The sequence below is a fragment of the Chenopodium album genome, chromosome 3 (assembly GCF_948465745.1).
Source record: "Chenopodium album chromosome 3, dcCheAlbu1.1, whole genome shotgun sequence".
Lineage (NCBI taxonomy): Eukaryota > Viridiplantae > Streptophyta > Magnoliopsida > Caryophyllales > Amaranthaceae > Chenopodium > Chenopodium album.
Genome location: NC_137836.1, coordinates 84,715,281 through 84,735,292, shown reverse-complemented (window position 1 = coordinate 84,735,292; position 20,012 = coordinate 84,715,281). Strand labels below are relative to the sequence as shown.

Genomic DNA, 20,012 nt, shown 5'->3' with positions numbered 1-20,012 from the left:
AATATCCCAAATTTATCAAAAAGCGTGGATATAAGCCTTCAATTTTGGAATTTTTTGACTTTTTTTGCTAAGAAATTAAAATTTCCGAAATGTTTACCATGGTCCCTAATACTCGCCGGGAGTCCAATTGGGTGGGTGGAACCATCCAATTTGGCTTTAAACGACCAACTTACCAGTTTACAACTTGCACCAATTTCATTAACTTAAGCTTACCACGAACATTTATAACAACAAATAATGATCATATATGGTTCCAAACGACATTATATGACCCTAAAATATATCTTCTAGAATTTGAAGACTTTTCGATACCAGGCCCCGAAACCTCCGAAATTTCTCAAAAAGTGTGGATATTAGCCTTCAATTTCGGAATTTTTTGACTTTTTTTTGCCTGAAAATAAAAATTGCCGAAATGTTTACCGTGGTCCCTAATACCCTATGGGAATCCAATTGGTTGGGTGGAATAATCTAATTTGCCTTTAAACAACCAATTTACCGATTAAAACTTGCACCGATTTCATTAATTCAAGCCTACTAGAAACATTTATGACAACATATAATGATCATATATGGTTCCAAACGGAATTATATGATTCATAGATGTATCCCCTAAAATCTCATGCCTTTTCAACACCGGGCCCCGAAACCTTCAAAATTTCTCAAAAAGCGTTGATATTAGCCTTCCACTTTGGAATTTTTTGACTTTTTTCCGCCGGAAATAAAAATTAACGAAATGTTTACCATGATCCCTATTACTCTCTGGGAATCCAATTGGGTGGGTGGAACCATCCAATTTGCCTTTAAACGGCCAATTTACCAATTTTTAAATTGCATCGATTTCATTAATTCAAGCCTACCGCGAACATTTATGACAACAAATAATGATCATATATGGTTCCAACGGCATTATAAGACCCCGAGATGTATCCCCTAGAATTTCAAGACTATTCGACATCGGGCCGCGAAACCTCCAAAATTTCTCAAAAAGCATGGATATTAGTCTTCAATTTTGGAATTTTTTGCCTTTTTTTCGCCCGAAAATAAAAATTTCCGAGATGTTTACCATGGTCCCTAATACTCTCCGGGAGTCCAATTGGGTTGGTGGAACCATCCAATTTGCCTTTAAACGACCAATTTAATTACTGATTTACAACTTGCACGGATTTCATTAACTCAAGCCTACTACGAACATTTATGACAACATATAATGATCATATATGGTTCCAAACGGCATTATATGACCCCGAGATGTATCCCCTAGAATTTCAAGACTTTTCGACACCGGGCCCCGAAACCTCTAAAATTTCTCAAAAAGCGTGGATATTAGTCTTCAATTTTGGAATTTTTTTTACTTTTTTTCACCCAGAAATAAAAATTGTCGAAATGTTTACCATGGTCCCTAATACCCTTCGGGAGTCCAATTGGGTTGGTGGAACCATCCAATTTGCCTTTAAATGGTGAATTTACGAGTTTACAACTTGCACCGATTTCATTAAATCAAGCCTTCTACGAACATTTATGACAACATATAATGATCATTTATGATTTAAAACAGTATTATATGACCTCGAGATGTATCCCCTTAGGGCTGGCAAAAACTGACCCGACCCGAAAACCCGACCCGAACCCGACACGAAAAAAGCGGGTTAGGGTTGAGTTTTTCGACCCGAAAACTTAAATGGGTCGACACGAACCCGAACCCGAAATTAAATGGGTTAGGTTAAGGTTGAAAATCTCAACCCGAAAACGACCCACTTAACCCGAAAAAAAAATTCAGGTCAAAATCAGGTCGGGTCAACCCGAACCCGACCTGATAACCCGAACTAGTTAAAGTTAAAAAAAAAAAAAAACGTAAAAAGGCTTATAAAACCCCCAGCCCAGCCCAATTCCTAAAGAGGCTTCTAATGACAAAACCCTAAAATCTGATTGTTCCCCTCATTTTTTCATCAGCCGTTCCTTGGCTTCACTTCTCTCAATCTCTCTTAATTTTCTCTCTCCTCAAAAACCCTAAATCCCTTCACCATTGTTGAATCAAAGTTCTTTACCATTGTTGAATTCGACTACTTCACTATCTTCTCACTCTCATGTGGTATTGTACAGTTGTACTATTCTTTTCATGCTTTTTGTTCATAATTTATGAATTTATGCGAATTGATTTTGTTATTTTGTTAGTATACGAATAGATCTTGCTAATTTATAAATTTATGCGAAATTTCAGGCTACTTTAAGTAATTATGTGAATTTATCTTGCTAATTTGTGTTGATTTTTGTTGTTTATTTACAAGTATACGGATAGATCTTGCTAATTTATGGATTTATGCGAATAATTCATGCTAGTTTATGTTTTATGTGAATTTTTGTGTTGATTTTTGTTGTTTATATACAAGTTTACGACTTGATGTTGCTAGTTTATGGATTTTTGTTGTTTAAGATACATAGTATCGATTTTTTGCTAGTTTATGTATTTTTGTTGTTTATTTTGCTAATAAATTAATAATTTGCCAATTTGTGACTGTTGAGTGTTGGCAGGAAGTAATTATGTCCACCACTCTATGGATCCTCAATTGGAAATGCTTTGTGGATCAATCATGAAGCTTGAGATGCAGAACAAGAATGGATACGCCACATACAATCCTCTAATTAATGTTAATGTTATTTGAGAACTTAAATATTTGAACTTGTTTGGTTTGTAATTTGTTAGTACACTCTTGGTTTGTAATTGATAATTAGGTACCATAATTAGATTATGCTATTTGATTTTGGACTATCTGTTAAGTTGGTTTGAAACTTTGAAAATTTTGGCAGTTCACTTGTTTAGGTTAGTTTCAGACTTTCAGGTCATATTCAGGTTGAAATAACCTTATTTAAACCCAAAGAAAAAAAATCAGGTCAAATAAGGTCATTTTCAGGTTGACCCGAACCCGAAAAAATCAGGTTCAGGTTGAGGTTTTCAACCCGAAATGTTAAACGGATCAGGTTCAGGTCAGGGGGTAGCTGACCCGAAATCAGCTGACCCGAACACGAACCCGACCCGACCTGATCCGATTGCCAGCCCTATATCCCCTACAATCTCGAAGCTTTTTGACACCGGACCCCGAAACCTCAAAAATTTCTCAAAAAGCGTGGATATAGCCTTCACTTTTGGAATTTTTTTGACATTTTTTCTCTCAAAAATAAAAATTGCCGAAATGTTTACTATGGTGCCTAATACACTCCGAGAGTCCAATTGGGTGGGTGGAAGCATCCAATTTGCTTTAAAAGGCCAATTTACCGATTTACAACTTTCATCAATTTCATTAACTCAAGCTTACCACAAACATTTATGACAACATATAATGATCATTTATGGTTCCAAACGACATTATATGACCCCTAGATGTATCCCATAAAATCTCATTTCTTTTCGACAGCAGGACCCAAAATCTTCCTTCTTTCTAAAAAAGCATGGATCCTTTAATTTTGGAATTTTTTGACATTTTTTCGCATGGAAATAAAAAATGCCGAAATGTTTACCATGGTCCCTAATTCTCCCCGGGAGTCCATTTGGGTGGGTGGAACCATCCAATTTGCCTTTAAACGACCAATTTACCGGTTTACAACTAGCAACGATTTCATTAACTCAAGCCTACCACAAACATTTATGACAACATATAATGATCATATATGGTTCCAAATGGAAATATATGACCCCGAAATGTATCCCCTAAAATTTAAAGGCTATTTGAGCCCGGGCCCCGAAACCTCCAAAATTTCTCAAAAAGCGTGGATATCAGCCTTCAATTTTGGAATTTTTTTACTTTTTTTTTAGCCCGAAAATAAAAATTCCCGAAATGTTTACCATGGTCCTTAATAACCTCCGAAAGTTCAATTGGGTGGGTGGAACCATCCTTTTTGACTTTAAATGGCCAATTTACCGGTTTACAACTTATTGCACCGATTAAATTAACTCAAGCCTACTATGAACATTTATGACAACAAATAATGATCATATATGGTTCCAAACGACATTATATGACCCTGAGTTGTATTCCCTAGAATCTCAAAACCTTTTGATACTGGGCCCCGAAACCTGTAAAATTTCTCAAAATGCGTGGAAATTAGCCTTTAATATTGGAATTTTTAGACTTTTTTTCGCCTGAAAATAATAAATGCCGAAATGTTTACTATGGTCCTTAATACCCTTCGGAAGTCCAATTAGATGGGTGGAACCATCCAATTTGCCTTTAAACTGTCTATTAACCGGTTTATAACTTGCACCGATTTCATTAACTCAAGCCTACCACGAACATTTATGACAACAATTAATGATCACATATGGTTCCAAACGTCATAAAATGACCCCGAGATGTTTCCCTAGAATTTCAAGACTTTTCGATACTGGGCCCAAATCCTCCAAAATTTCTTCAAAAGCGTGGAATTAGCCTTCAATTTTGAAAATTTTGACTTTTTTTCGCCTGGATATAAAAATTGCCGAAATTTTTACCGTGGTCCCAAATACCCTCCGGGAGTCCAATTTGGTTGTTGGAACCATCCAATTTGCCTTTAAACGACCAATTTAACGGTTTACAACTTGCACCGATTTCATTATCTCAAGCCTACCACGAACATTTATGACAACAAATAATGATCATATATGGTTCCAAATAGCATTATATGACCCCGATATGTATCCCTTAAAATTTCAATATTTTTCGACACCGAGTTCTGAAACCTTCAAAATTTCTCAAAAAGTGTGGATATTAGCCTTTAATTTTGGAATTTTTGACTTTTTTTTCGCCTAAAAATAAAAATTGCTGAAATGTTTTTCATGGTCCCTAATACCCTCCGAGAGTCCAATTGGGTTAATGGAACCATCCAATTTGACTTTTAATGGCCAATTTAGTTGCCGGTTTACAACTTGCACGAATTTCATTAACTTAAGTCTACTACGAAAATTTATGATAACATATAATGATCATATATGGTTCCAAACGACATTATATGACCCTAAGATGTATCCCCTAAAATATTAATACTTTTCTACACCAGGCCCCGAAACCTTCAAAATTTTCAAAAAGCGTGGATATTAGCCTTTAATTTTGAAATTTTTTGATTTTTTTTCGCCCGGAAATAAAAATTGGCGAAATGTTTACCATGTTCATTAATACCCTTCGGGAGTCCTATTGGGTGGGTGGAACCATCTAATTTGCCTTTTAACGACCAAATTACCGATTTACAACTTGCAACAATTTCATTAATTCAAGCCTACCACTAATTAACATTTATGACAACAAATAGTGATCATATATGGTTCTAAACGGCATTATATGACCCCGAGATGTATCCCATAGAATTTCAAGACTTTTCGACACCTGGCCCTGAAATCTCCGAAATTTCTTAAAAAGCGTGGATATTAGCCTTTAATTTCGGAATTTTTTAACTTTTTTTCGTCTGGAAATAAAAATGGCCGAAATGTTTAACATAGTACCTAATACCCTCTGGGAGTCAAATTGGGTGTGTGAAACCATTCAATTTGCTTTTAAACGGCCAATTTACCGGTTTACAACTTGCACCGATTTACCGGTTTACAACGACCAATTTAATTAACTTGCATCGAACTCGACTTGAACCGAAATTGACTCAAACCCGTTTTAACCCATCAAAACCCGAATTGCTACGAACCTGACCTTACTTCAACTCGACCCGTTCCTAACTCGACCCGAATTTAACCCAATTTGTTAAAAACCCGATCCGAAATCAACTCGACTTGTTATTGACCTGACGCAAATTCAACCCGACTTGTTATTGACCTGACCAGAATTTTACCATATCTATTACTTACCCAATCCAAAAATTCAACCCGATCTATTACTAATAACCCGATTCGAGATTAACATGACTTGTTATTGACCCTACTTAAATTCGATTCAAATTGTTATGATCCGATTTCAAATCACATTAAATGCAATTTAGACCACCTTATTATTGTTGATCAAAGCATTTTGTCCCGGGAGACCAAGTCGGTCCAGGCCAGCAAAAGAAAGGAGCATCATCCTCAAATTTAATAGTTAAATATAGTATATATTTTTTGTATAGTCAAAGGAGATAATTATCTTCCTAAATTATAGGCTATAGTTCCCTAGTATATTGCCATATATATTATAACCAAATTAAAGGAAATAATTAGCTTGATAAAAATAATAATTATCTATTTATAATTAATTGAACCCGAATATGACTTGACTTGGAAATGACCCGACCTGATTGTAACCTGCAAATTATTCACTTGAACATAACCGACTTGAATCCGAGAATGACCCGACCTTGAAATGATTAAACCTGATTATAACCCGCAAATTATTGACTTGAACCGAACCCGACTTGAACTCGAGAATGACCCGACTTGAAAATGACCCGACCTGATTATAGTCCGCAAATTATTGACTTGAACAGAACTCGACTAATGACCCGACCTGATTCTAACCCGCAAATTATTGACTTGAACCGAACCCGACTCGAACCCGAGAATTACCCGAACCCATTTTAACCGGTGAAAACCCGAATCAAACTCAATCTATTGTTCACCCGACCCGAATGTAACCCGATCTGTTATTAACCTGACCTAAACCCGATAAGAAATATGACCAGACGTGATCCGACTCAAGCATGACCCAACCCAAACCCGACTCGCATAGGTTATGGAATTAATCTGAATTGACCTGACCCAAACCCGACCCGTTTACCCGAATTGACAGCTCTAGCTATTACGAGCAAAATTCTACTCCGTATCATAAAACCAATTAATGTGACAATGAGTTGCTTGCTAGATTTATACACTAGTCATCCCTCTCTTCCTTCAAGTAGGACAATTATGCACAACTTGCACGTGGACTATTATTTACCAAATTGATAGCTGCATCATTAATTATTATTCTTTCTATCCCAGAATAATTGACAAGGTTCATTTTTTTTTTTTGTTTATTATCACTTTTAACCGTCTTTTAATGCTATTACTATATATATAAAATAAATAAAATTTAATAATTATTAATTACTAATTAATAAGTTGAAGAGGGTCAAAGTTGAAAAAAAAGTCAACGGCATCAATTATTATGAGATGGAAAGAGTATGAAACTAAAGTCGAGGAGAAAAGTATATATGAAAGGAAAGGAAAGGAAAGTAGCATGAGAAACATAAAGAATTTTCTTTCCCTCAAAACAGAGGTCACCTTCTTTGTCTACATGAAGCATTGGAATAATCCAATTTGAAAGCAAATTAACATGCAAGAATCTCTCTCATAAGTCATAAATTTCTATAAATATTTCCAATTAAACCAAATGTAAGCATTCATCACAAACAACAAATAATTCTATTAACAACATCCTTATCAACAATAAGAAATCAAGATGATGTCCAACACTTCTGAGCGCAAGTATGAAGATTTCGAGCCTGTTTCAGATTTGTTATCTGAAAAAGAATGTGACACCTTACTTCTTTATCTCCCAGGTAACATAACTTCTTGCTTCTTTCAACCTTTGTATATCGTCTATTATAGGCTCTAGAGGTGGCAAATAGATCTTTCGGATTGGATTTAGTATTGGTTGAGTCATTCAGCTCGATTTATTAATGTTAGTTATATCGGTTTAAACAGGTATAGCTAGCCTATTTGAATGCTTAAGGCTTAATATGTCCATATAATGAAACTATAAATGCAGGTTTTAGGAAGGAGCAACTGAAGGTTCAATTAACAACATCGCGAATCCTAAAAATAAGTGGAGAACGTCCAATTGGTGACAACAAATGGAAGCGTTTTCACAAGGAGTTTAACGTGCCATCGAACATTGATTTGAAGGATATGACTGCTAAATTTGAAGGAGGCATACTTTACCTCAGGCAACCAAAGTTGATCACACCAGCAACAACTGAACAGAAACATGATGAAGGGAAAACTGCTGCAGAAGCAGAACATCCTGCACCACAGCCTCAACACGAAGCTCCTACAGAGGGAAAGACGAAGCAGAAAGACAAAGATGATAATATGGAGAAGAAAGAAAAAGATGAGACCCCTGCCAAGGATCACGAGGGAAGCAAAGTAAAACAAGAGTTAAATGAGATTCGTAAACAAGTTGGGGGTCGTTGTGAGCTTTTTAAGGAGCTAAGGAAGTCAGGAACACAGAAAAGGCTTGCTGTTTATGTTATTCTGATTCTGGTTCTAGGCTTCCAAGCTATCAAGATGTTCAAATCGTTCACCAAGGTTGAAGAGAAAAGTGTTATGGAATACGATCATCACGAACTCTAAGCTTCTAAATCCCAAAAAACGAGATGCAGCAGGAGTACTACTACTTCCAGATGGACACAAAAAAGTTCATTTAGTCCTGAAATGCCATCCTCTGACCTGTATATCACACTAGATTTCATCTGAAATCGCTGACAATTCTTACCCAACATGCAATTTCAAGCAATAAAACAATAACTGCTATGTTTTTCTTGATAATGCCAGTTTGTTATCCTCATTAATAATAACTCAAGTTCTGATTACTGTTCTCAAACCAGTATAATGGTGGTGCATACAGGATAACCAAGGATATTGCACGAGCTGGGCTTGGAGCACCATCTTGATTTTCTTGGTTAAAAATTTAAAATTATACTTTCCTCACCTCAAATTAAGGTGACAATTAGAGACGACTGATCATAGATAATTAAAAATAATGATATGAAACAGCAGAAAACTGCATCAGAGAAAATAAGGTTCACACCTGGTCCTCCATTAAAGATTACAAACAACTCTCAATGTCTTTTTTCAATCAGATGTCTGTTAAAGAAAGGTTATCTAAGAATCTAACTGATTCCCAGATAAAAAATACGTAGTATAAGTTATGCAGTATAAATTAATCATTACTTCATTACTTGCCTTTCTCATTTGGGAAATCCAGGCTCACAGCAACCCATTTGTTCTCACAAACTTGCAGCACAGTAACCCCCTTGGGAAGATTAGCTATTTCTGGAACATAGGAGTAGACTCTGACCCGGTTGCAAAGCAAGAAACTGGTCGCTTCAGGATCTTTCTGCTTCTCTGAACCCGAAGATTTATCAGCTGAAGCTAAAGCCTTTTCACCTGACAAATAGAAATTTCCCCAGTTTTACCTAATAGCACAAATAAGTTGTTTATAACAAGATTTAAAAACTATGCAAACTACAGGGGTTGCTTGGAGTAAATTTACCATAATTCACAAATAATCCAGACAAAAAACTTTCCTGACTAAATCCTAAAGGAAACTATGTTCAGTGCAGGAAACCTGAGAATGGCCCCAATGCTAGACAACTGTGCAAAGTGCTCTACTGAGACATGCATTAGTTAATTTCTTTTACATCTAAATGCTACTTTTAGTAGACTAATTTCTTCACATATATCTTCAAGTGAATGTATAAGGAGGTACAAATCTACCTATATTTGAACATTACTCCGTATATTAATAAAATTACCTCATAATCCCATATAGATACTTTTCTGTAATCCTTAACATGTAGGCTTACATGACATAGAAGCATAGACAAATGTATTAAAACACATAACAGTAAAACAGACTGAAACAGATGCAAACGGCTAAGTTTTTCTTGATAGCCAAAAAAAAAAAAAAAAAAAAAATGACAGTTTAATTCTGAATTCTGTAAGGGACTTACCCTTGATAAGAAAACCATCATCTTCTGTAGGATTGATCTTTCCGTGCTTTTTGGATTTGGATTTGGGTTCTCTTCCTTCAGCTAACTTAGGTCCAGTGTCCTGTTTAAAATAACAAATGCAAACCATGCAATCATATTTTATCACAAAGTTGATTACAAAACAAAGTATAACGTGATCAATTTTGTTATATGATTGATTGTTCTATTGTAACCTGTGGAAATTCTTCAAGGGACAATGAATTCATATCAAGCCTGGCAGCTTCCATCTCTTTTTCTTGTTGATTAGCATCAGACTTTGAATTCTTAAAGCTGCAATTTCCGACTAAAACAGAAGTACTGTTCTGATGCTCTTGCTTAACTTCTGGCATTGTCTTGGTAACTGCTTTAATTATGTTAACATATTTTTAGATAGCAAGAATTTCAGACATCAAAAGTTCATCAAAACCAAACTGAAATTTCTCACCTTCTTTGGATTTGGCAGGAAGAATACTCTTATTGGTTTCCTTCATCTTTGATCCATCTTTGGAGATTACATGTCCTAGTGCAACAATAATGTGAGAGCCTTGTGCAATAAATCAATAACATTCCTATAAAAATCTATAAAGGATAATGTTTTGAATTACAGAGCATTAACAAAAAAAAATGTTTTCTAAGAGATTTTGGAAGAAAAGATAATTTTGTGACTAATAATTAAGTGTATAAGATTTTGAGTTTCCATGTTTCAGAAACAAGATATAAAACCATCATGAGGGACAAGAGTTTCCATGCATCGAAAGCATAAGAGTATAACAAGCAGAGTACAGAAAACAAATCTGAACTGAATAATGACTAAAATAATCCGGTGTCAGGTTTGTACCTGGATATGGACGAGCAGAAGACAGAGAGATGAAATGAATTAAAGCAGCTTCAGCAGCTTTATTTTGAGCCTCTTTCACCGATTTGCATAAAGTAGGCGAGTCAAAGGAGGAGCCATTGACAAACACCGAGGCTGTGAAGAACGGATTGTGGTCAGGACCATCCTTGATGACCGAATACTTAGGATATGTCCATGATTTTACAACACACATTTCCTGTAACTTTGATTTGTACATGGCTGTTTTTTCTTATTCGTCAACCTCTGTGTTTCAGAATGTTAGCCTTGCAGGAAATGAGAGCAGAAAGGGCTTAATTCTTCAGGGACTCCTGATATGAAGCACTTTGATACTATTATTGGCTTTGAAGAGACAAATTCTGGAACAAAATGCTTCCTGTGTGTTTGTACTTGAACTAAATGGCTAATTGCCAACTGTAAAATTTCTGAATTATAACACATGTCCATAAATGTCAAATATCTTTATATTGCTATAACCTCTAAGTTTTAGAGATTTTTCTTCTAAAGCAAAAATGGATTTATTGCAGCCTGATTTTAATTTTACTTATAATGATATTGAATGACTTTGCAACACATAAGAGGTTAGAACACACCCGCAGACTTTTTTTTTTTCCGTTCTAAAAGCGCAAATGAGTAATCATTTGGAATTCTTAGTACCAAGTAGAGGCTAGAAGTAGGTAACACCAGGGAATAATAGATGAATTGGAACAAGGAGCTAACAGCATACAAGTATACAACAGGGAATTTTGTATTTATAAACTCATGCTCACAATTTGAACAGCTCATGAGGTGCCTTCAAGTGATTACAAGAAAAGAAAAAACATGAAAGAAAAAGAAAAGAGAAGGAAAAAAAAAGAATAAGGTAACATTAAAAAAAGTTGCAAATGAAAAGCAAACCGATCTCAGTTGTTACAGTGAAAACCTTCATTCCTTCCGTTCACGTTTTATTTTTTTCAATTAGTAGAGACGATGTTGCTCACTTACTGCTGGCAAGCTGTGTGCGAACAGTCTTGGCAGCAGCAACCATGTTGCTAAGGGCTGGCTTGACTTCAGCATACTTCCTTGTCTTCAGACCACAGTCAGGGTTAACCCAAAGAACGTGAGACTCAAGGACAGCAAGCATTTTGGAGACACGGTCCACAATTTCTTCTGTGGACGGGATTCTTGGGGAGTGGATGTCGTAAACACCTGGGCCAATGCCAGCACCATATTTGACACCCTCACGGAACACAGAAAGGAGTTTCTCATCTGATCTAGAGTTCTCGATGGTGATCACATCAGCGTCCATGTTGATAATAGAGTGGATGATGTCGTTAAAATTCGAGTAGCACATGTGGGTATGAATCTGCAGGTCCATGAACCAAATTCCCACGAAAAGGGGGGAAGCAAAAAAAAAATGCAATATACAAGTATCAGATAAGTTGTTTATAGCAATCCAAAGTAAAGAATAATTTGCTTAAGCATTGATCAAATTAAAGTAGCCAAAAATTCAAAAAGACTGAGAACCTGAGTTGTGTCTTGAACCCCACAATTGGTAATCCTAAATGAGTGGACAGCCCAATCCAAGTAGAAAGGCTGCTCAGACTTCCTCAAAGGCAAACCCTCTCTTAAAGCAGCTTCATCAATCTGGATGACATTAATTCCAGACTTCTCAAGATCCTCAACCTCATCCTTGATGGCCAAGGCAATCTGATAGCAAGTCTCAAACCTGAAGAAGGTAGAAAGGAAATGTGTTTACAGAATTGTTAGAGACAGCAACAGCACTCAGTTTGGATTAAAAGAAAAATGCACCAACAAAGCAGCTCAGTCAGAGTCGGGAACACATTGTTACCTAGGCTGATCATTTCGGACAAAAGACCAGTTCAAAATTGTAACAGGGCCCGTGAGCATTCCCTTCATGGGCCGTTTTGTCATGCTCTGGGCCATTGTGGACCAGAAGACTGTCATGGGATTCGGACGGCTCACATCACCATAAATGATGGGGGGCTTGACACATCGAGACCCATAAGATTGGACCCATCCGTTAACAGTGAAAGCAAAACCAGATAGTTGTTCCCCAAAGTACTCAACCATGTCATTCCTCTGCATCAAAAATAAGCATTAGACATGATTTCTAGACGTAAAACAAGGAAAACAGCAAAATTTACAACCTAGGATGAGCTCACCTCTGGTTCTCCATGGACCAAAACATCTATGTCAAGCTCTTCTTGGAGTTCGACAACCTTTCTAATCTCTTCCTTTATAGCCTTCACATATTCTTCCTCAGAGATCCTAACACATTCAGGTAAGAACAGTTGGCAACGCAAACTCTGTAACAATATAAAACATTTCTTACCTCCAAGAAAATTAACTCACTTGTTAGCCTTGAATTCACGGCGGACTCTTCTGAGATCCATGGTTTGGGGGAAAGAACCAATTGTGGTGGTAGGTAGGAGTGGAAGGTTTAACTTCTTCTGTTGAGCCTCCAACCTGGCACTTACATTTGTGGCACGACGATGATCAGATCCCCTCAAGGCAGCAGCCTAGGCAGCATAGAAAATATCAGCATGAGAAATGAGAAATATTACAACTGCAACAGAGGATAAAGAGAGGTTAAATGCACATACTGCCTTCTGCACTGCCTCATTAGTCACTCTAGGGGAGGATTTTCTTGAAGCTTGAGCAGCAGAATTTGATGAAAAAAAGGCCTGCAATGGGGATAATAGTTAATGAACCAGGCCTTTAAACAACAGAGTTGACAAAGAACATTCATGATCCCGCATGACTTTAAAAATCCAGATTTGACATTTAGGCACAGTACTGCATGTCTTAATTGAATAATTCTTAAAGAAGAAACCAACATTAAGATTATAATACCAACATTAAGATTATAACTATATATATATATTTTTTTACGAATGACCACTGCCCTACAAATTATAGTGAATGATAAGATCTCACCTCATTTTTCTCACCAGACAATGCCTTAGCCAAGGCGTTCACCTCAACAATTTTTTGAGCAGCAAACGCAAGCCATGACTTGATCTCTGAGTCTAACTTAGTTTCATTCACCAGATCAACAGCAGTGTGAAGAAGAGAGCATGAGGTAGATACGACAACCTTATCTGTGGCACAAGCAAAATTAGCATAAGCAAATTTTAGCACTTTAGCATTGAATCAGAACTTGTTTGCTACAAACCTTTTCCAACAATGCCCTCAAGAGCCTGCAAGTTGCTAAGAGAACCTGCAAGGTCATTAGCCCAAATGTTTCTCCCATCCACAACTCCAGCAAAAAGATACTTTCCAGATGGAAATCCACCCTTGACCAATTCAAGGGTCTTTGTGCCACGAACAAGATCAAATCCAAAAGCAGTTACACCCTTCAACGAGGTGAGAGTTTTGTAGGCCTCTGCTGAAACATCAGCAAAGTAGGTTTCAATGAGAACATTTAAGCCTGATAAAGAAGACTCTAGCTCTGAGTAGGCGTGTGTAAAGGCTTGCAATTGATGAGCATCAAGGTCCATAACGAGTTTGGGTTCATCAAACTGAATCCAGGATGCACCAGCAGCCTTAAGTTCAGTAATCACTTCCCTGTATCGATGCAACAATCAGTATTAGCAAATGGAAGATTGGAATTACTCAACAGAACAAAAGGAAGTGTAACTCTTTGATAATCTTACTTATAGACCGGAAGAATTTTGTCAAGTAGAGAAAGAAGAGGGAAAGACTTCTCAATTCCCTTAGCTGGCTTTGATGACAATAGGTAAGACACTGGGCCAACTATAACGGGTACAGTCTCAACTCCAAGCTGCAGGAAAAAATAGAGATAAAGCCACAAACTTAGCATGCCATCTTATAGTACTATCTTAAGGCTCATATATATTTGTTGTTTATATACGAGGTAATTCTCAAGCTTTAATTACATTTTCTATGAATTTGTAATTACATTAAGTGAAATCTATTACATTTATCCCACAAAATCTCATCACAAACCAAGTAAACATTTCCACAAACACTTGAGAAAAATAAAAACTTACAGCCTTGGCCTCCTTATACTCATCCACTGCCTTGTGTGAGGAATATGTAAACTGCATGTCAGGACCCAATTCTGGTACAATGTAGTGGCTGCAAAACCAAGCAGATAAATATTACATTCACAACCATGACGAACATAGAACATCATTCAAAAACAATGAGTAAATGCAAATGTCAAGATCACTCACTAGTTGGTGTCGAACCACTTAGTCATCTCCATAGCAGGGACAGTGGCATTACCCCTAGCCATCGAAAAGTAAACATCAAACCCAATCTCTCCACCATTCCATCCGTATCTTGGGGGAACGGCACCAAGCATCGCAGTGGCGTCCAATATTTGATCATAGTATGAGAAGGTGTTACTAGGAATATACTTAATCCCAGCATCAGCCATGTCTTTCCAAATCGACGTCCTCAAACTACGTGCAACATTTTGCAATTCCTCAGCATTGATCTTCCCATCCCAAAAGGATTCCAATGCAAATTTCAATTCTCTCTTAGGTCCCATACGGGGGTACCCAACAATGTGAGATGCCATTGTTCTTGTGCTACAAATACCAAATATTAACAGTCATATATAATTTTTCTCAATCACATTTCTATTTCTAGTAATCTTAACAAAACAATTATAAAACATGGGTCAAATATCAAATTAACCACAAGAATTCTAATGAATGTCAAACCTCTTGATCATACATTCAACAGGGTGAATACGTTACACCCCAAAAATAATTTTACACCCTTTCACATTCTCTAGGCGTATCAAACAAACCACATGATCCCTAATAAGTATCAAACTCCAACTTATCTAAAACTTCCAAAAATCAAACTTGATTTACAGCAAACACAAACCCCACAACAAATAATTCGATCAAAATGAAGGGTCATAATGACTCAAATTAAAAAGGGTACATAATAAAATCAAAAATTAACAAATACCCACTAAAATCAACAAGTTTATAAACTCAAATTGAAATTGGGTTACTCTAATTCAAACAAATAACTACAACATAATCAACCAATTTAAACAAAAAAAAAAAAAAAAAAAAAAAAAAAAAAAAAAAAAAAAAAAAAGAGCAAATTTAAGAGAAAGAGATAAAGGGTACCTAGAACGAAGTGTAAGTCGGAGATATGAGTAGGAGAAACGAGGTTTGGAGTAAAATAAAGGAGAACGAAGAGAAAAAGAACGAAGAGAAATGAAGGAAAGAGAAGAAGTGAAGGGTGCCAATGAAGAAGATACAGAGAATTGGCTCATTTATACTCACTCCCTCTCCCACCAACTACGGCTACAGCAGTCAGAAACTCACAAGTCCTTTTTGAGTGTAATTTTAGTTTTTCATCACCTTATTTTATAATACTACTACTATTTTATCATACGACTATAATTATATTTATAAGTAATAGGGCCTCTCTGCTGATTTACTGAATTGAGCTGAAATTAAGTGAAATGAGCTGAACTAAACTGGATTGAACTGATTGGAGCTGAATTAACTGAACTGAACTGATTGGAGCTGAATTAACTGAACTGAATATAGCTGAAATGAAATGTTTATGAAAGAAAGAAATTAGAAAATGAGAACAGGCCCTACTTCACTCGAGTTATGAAAAAAAAGCACATACTTCATAGTATACAATAGTACATGATCTTGTGGTAAGAATTGCGGAATATATCTTTTGATGAATACTTTAGGAACAGAGATTCTCTTGTCCTCTCTTCCACTTTCGAGAGCATGTAACATTAGTTTTCAATCATATCGTTTTCTACCACTCTACTATATAGCGTGTATTATTACCAAGTATATTATTAGTGGAGCTAAACATTTGAGGAATGGTCTCTAAATCTTGATTTGAATACTTCCACTAGTACTAATATGGGGTGCACTTAGAATAAGTGATATTTTTTTGAACAATTTTATTTATTGGGAATAAATAGAATACATTGATGATGTTAATGCACGGGATATGTTATACTAGTAATCGGGAATACGGAATGTGTATAATTTAAGTATTGAGGTTTGAAAGGTTAAAGTTGGATATATTGTTCAATTGTTATTTGTGGTTCTCACTGTACTCAAAATTGTGTTTCCATTTTACTATGTAATATAGTTATATACACATCTCAAAATCACAAAATTTTATTTGAATAAATTAAAGCTACATATATGCTCATAATTAAAGAGTAGGGAAATTGAGCACATTAGAATAATTAACATGTGGAATTTTCCTTCAATATATGTATCAATAATAATAATAATATAGTAATAAACGTGTGGGTTTATGATCAGAAATTATAATGCAATGGTGAATTGGTGATGACCGACCACAATGTCGCAATTATACTTTTTGAGATGGAGTTGGTGAGTATGCATGCGTATATTAAGCTTTAATTAATTTTGTATAACATATATATATATATATATATATATATATATATATATATATATATATATATATATATATATATAGTTAGGCTTAATTAATTATAATTTTGATCTTGACTCTTTACTAAAACTTCTCATACATGAAAAATAGTTGGTGGGTGGATTATATGAATGGGTAGGTTAATGAGGACCAACCCACCTGCAGTGATTGGAAATCTTCTCCTACCTAAGCTAAATAGAAGTAATTCACCACTTTATCAACAATTTTATTATTCGATTAAGACCTTTTTTTTTTTGACAAAATTAAAATTAATATCTAGTTAGTTACATTATATTATTGTGACATTTATTACAAGTACAAATAAGTTATTTAGAGCATTTTCAATAATTTAAAATATTTTGTTAGGCAATATATAAGTGTGTGTGTGTTGGATAGTTGAATATATAACAATCTTTCAAAAATTGTGCACATAATTGTTTTTAAAAAAACCATTTATAGTGGGCTTTTAGTCATAATGAAATTTTGTAATGACAAAATCCTTCATCACACTAAGTGGGCTATGGTTTGATTTTGTTGGATCCTCTTAATTTTTGAGTTGGCCCAAGATCTATATTCATATTTTACTTGAATGTAGTTTGATGTCTTATCATGGCTTGCCTTGGCCTTGATGACTTGCCTTGTGTTTGCCTTTAGGCAAGCTAATATATTAATCCTTTAGTCCCCAACTCAATTGTTTGCTCTCATAGGAGTATAAATTACCATACCAAAAGTTTAAACAATTTTTTATTTAGTGTAAAAGTGTGAATTAACCTTCTATTATACACACTTTGTGACTTTTCTAACCAAATTCCCACAAGATCAGGGAGTTATTGAGTGGTTGAAACTATCTACTTTGCCTTTAATTTAATTATTTAGTCAGATATGTACATATACTTCACTAGTCCCCTTAATAACTCAAGGCAAACATGGATCTTTATATGACCGACTATTAGTCGTATACGACACTAAACTATATGTATATATAACTCGAGATCTATAACCATCACATTAATTTTCGGCCTTGATTAGTACCAAAACCTCTAATCTGAAATATGGTCTAATTTTGTGCATATATATAACTTTTAAATTTAGCCTACAAAATATATTTTTAGACCTGAAAAGGTCGACATTAGTTGTATCATAAGGTTCCCAAGGGGCCTTGGAGACCTAATTGGTACCTAAAACTATCTCTTTATGCATTGGTCCCCTCATCATCATGTTTTAATATCTCCTACCTTGGCCTTGACATGCCTTGCATTGCCTTAGATCTAAGCCAAGCCAAGCCACCACCAACAATTGTCATTTTTTATACTACCTCCGTTTCATATTAATTAGCTGCAACTCTAAAGTATTATTTATTAGATATAAAATATTTCAAAATTATAATTAATATAAAACGAAGGCAATATTACGTACAAAGATGCCACTTAAAAATATGATTGTTATCCAAAAATAAATTTTTAACAGATATCCGAACCTCAATTTCACAAAACCCAAAACCCTAAATAAAATTAATAGGATATATATCACGTGTAGCCAAAAGCAATTAGCTTTTGCACTAGGACTAAAGTAAAATTTTGGAGTAATATATTAAGCATGCAAATTAAAAGTAGAAAAGCTCCACTACCTCCCAATAATGCTTTTGTGAAAGGAGGAAGATAAGATAATTACTTGTACTGTATTATTTTGCACTTATACCCGTTACGTAGTGGAAAAAAGAAAAAGAAGACTAATAATACTTTTTTTATTATTATTTTATTTAAAATGAAGCTTTCTTTGATTTCCTGAAAAAATAAAATAAAATTGTGTAGAGACTAGAGAGACATGAAAGCTAACATTTGATATGGGATTTGATCTCAAAACTTAAACACATTAGCATAATTGAAATATATTTAATAAAGCGAGATTTAACATCGTATAAGCTTTGTCAATTTTGAAGATCTTTCTGATCTTTGTCCAAGTATGATTTTAGTTAGCTATTTTATTAGTATTGTCAATTTTAATTATACCATCTGTAATGCTTTAATCAAATAAGCTAATTTATATTCACCTTTTATTTAATTACAACAAAGTACTCTGTAATATCCCGTTCAAAAAAAAAAAGTACTCCGTAATACTATTCTTTGACTTTGAAAATATGCACAAGTGGTTAGAACCTTTGGGCTTTGGCTAAGACTTTGGTCTTTGTTGGCCTCTCTTGTCGTCTAAATGATTAAAGAAACTTTACCCTACTAAGTGTTTTTTTTGGTCCTTCTTTCATTATTACTTTCAAAGGATCTTAGATTTTAATTCGCTAGACTAAGCTTACCTTTTCAATCGGAAGGTAGGCTACTCCATCAAGTCTTTCATTCTTTCACATTAAATCATTTAGCATTTCAATCACACCAAGGTTTTGGAGGCATATATATTCATGACGACTAAGACATCAAGATAAACCTCAATCGTTCAAAGTGGGGAGAATAATCCACTTACGTAACTTAAAGTTGGACACTTGGACATATACATATAATTAATGATTCGTATATGAATAGGGACTTAGGGCGAGAGCCACATAAGTATACAATATAAAGATTTATCCGTCTTATATCATTAACACTAGACAGACATCATTAGAATAACAAGAGTTGACTCAAGTAGTAAACAACTTGATGTCGCTTAAGGGAGGTCTCAGCTTCGAGCCTCAACGAATGCAGAAAACTCTTGTTGGGAAACTCACCCGCCATAAGCCAAGTGTGCAACTCGGGTCGAATCCGAATATAGTCGGAGCTAAACTCTCATATACACTGAGATTACCGTATCCAAAGTTCATATGAGGTTTCATATAGAACATATATACCTACCGCTTCCTATAACACATGTGAAATAAGTTTATATTTTTTTAGTTAGTGTCTGCTCTACTATATTTTGAATATAGTGCAACTCCTTTTTACTCATATTTACATAGATGATTCATGATTCATTGATGACTTTTAGTAAAACTCATTTCTTTTCCTATTTTTTATTTTTTTTATTTTTTTTTTATTTTTGATGACACAACTTTTATTCA

The 20,012-nt window shown here is 35.1% G+C and overlaps 3 protein-coding genes and 1 long non-coding RNA gene across 4 annotated transcripts; 2 read left to right on the top strand and 2 right to left on the bottom strand.

Annotated features, from left to right (window-relative positions):
- The first annotated feature begins 1,921 nt into the window (after positions 1–1,921).
- LOC145621063 (uncharacterized) lies at positions 1,922–2,767 on the top strand. The gene is made up of 2 exons (XR_014108347.1): positions 1,922–2,089; positions 2,530–2,767. It is a non-coding gene; the product is annotated as an uncharacterized LOC145621063 (long non-coding RNA).
- A 4,543-nt stretch (positions 2,768–7,310) lies between these two features.
- On the top strand, positions 7,311–8,473 carry LOC145621052 (uncharacterized). Its single transcript, XM_081675790.1, has 2 exons — positions 7,311–7,485; positions 7,695–8,473. The coding sequence occupies exons 1-2, from the start codon at positions 7,386–7,388 to the stop codon at positions 8,276–8,278; spliced, it is 684 nt and encodes a 227-aa protein (XP_081531916.1). The 5' UTR covers positions 7,311–7,385; the 3' UTR covers positions 8,279–8,473.
- A 268-nt stretch (positions 8,474–8,741) lies between these two features.
- LOC145621043 (uncharacterized) lies at positions 8,742–10,029 on the bottom strand. Its single transcript, XM_081675780.1, has 3 exons — positions 9,873–10,029; positions 9,661–9,760; positions 8,742–9,094 (listed from the first exon to the last, which is right to left on the bottom strand). Exons 1-3 carry the CDS (start codon positions 10,026–10,028, stop codon positions 8,883–8,885), a joined length of 468 nt encoding a protein of 155 aa, XP_081531906.1. The 5' UTR covers position 10,029; the 3' UTR covers positions 8,742–8,882.
- Positions 10,030–11,255: 1,226 nt separating this feature from the next.
- LOC145624684 (5-methyltetrahydropteroyltriglutamate--homocysteine methyltransferase-like) lies at positions 11,256–15,904 on the bottom strand. Its single transcript, XM_081677772.1, has 12 exons — positions 15,652–15,904; positions 14,734–15,093; positions 14,548–14,635; positions 14,191–14,318; positions 13,710–14,101; positions 13,472–13,635; positions 13,138–13,218; positions 12,887–13,053; positions 12,697–12,802; positions 12,363–12,613; positions 12,038–12,239; positions 11,256–11,876 (listed from the first exon to the last, which is right to left on the bottom strand). The coding sequence occupies exons 1-12, from the start codon at positions 15,798–15,800 to the stop codon at positions 11,508–11,510; spliced, it is 2,457 nt and encodes an 818-aa protein (XP_081533898.1). The 5' UTR covers positions 15,801–15,904; the 3' UTR covers positions 11,256–11,507.
- Between the last annotated feature and the right edge of the window lie 4,108 nt (positions 15,905–20,012).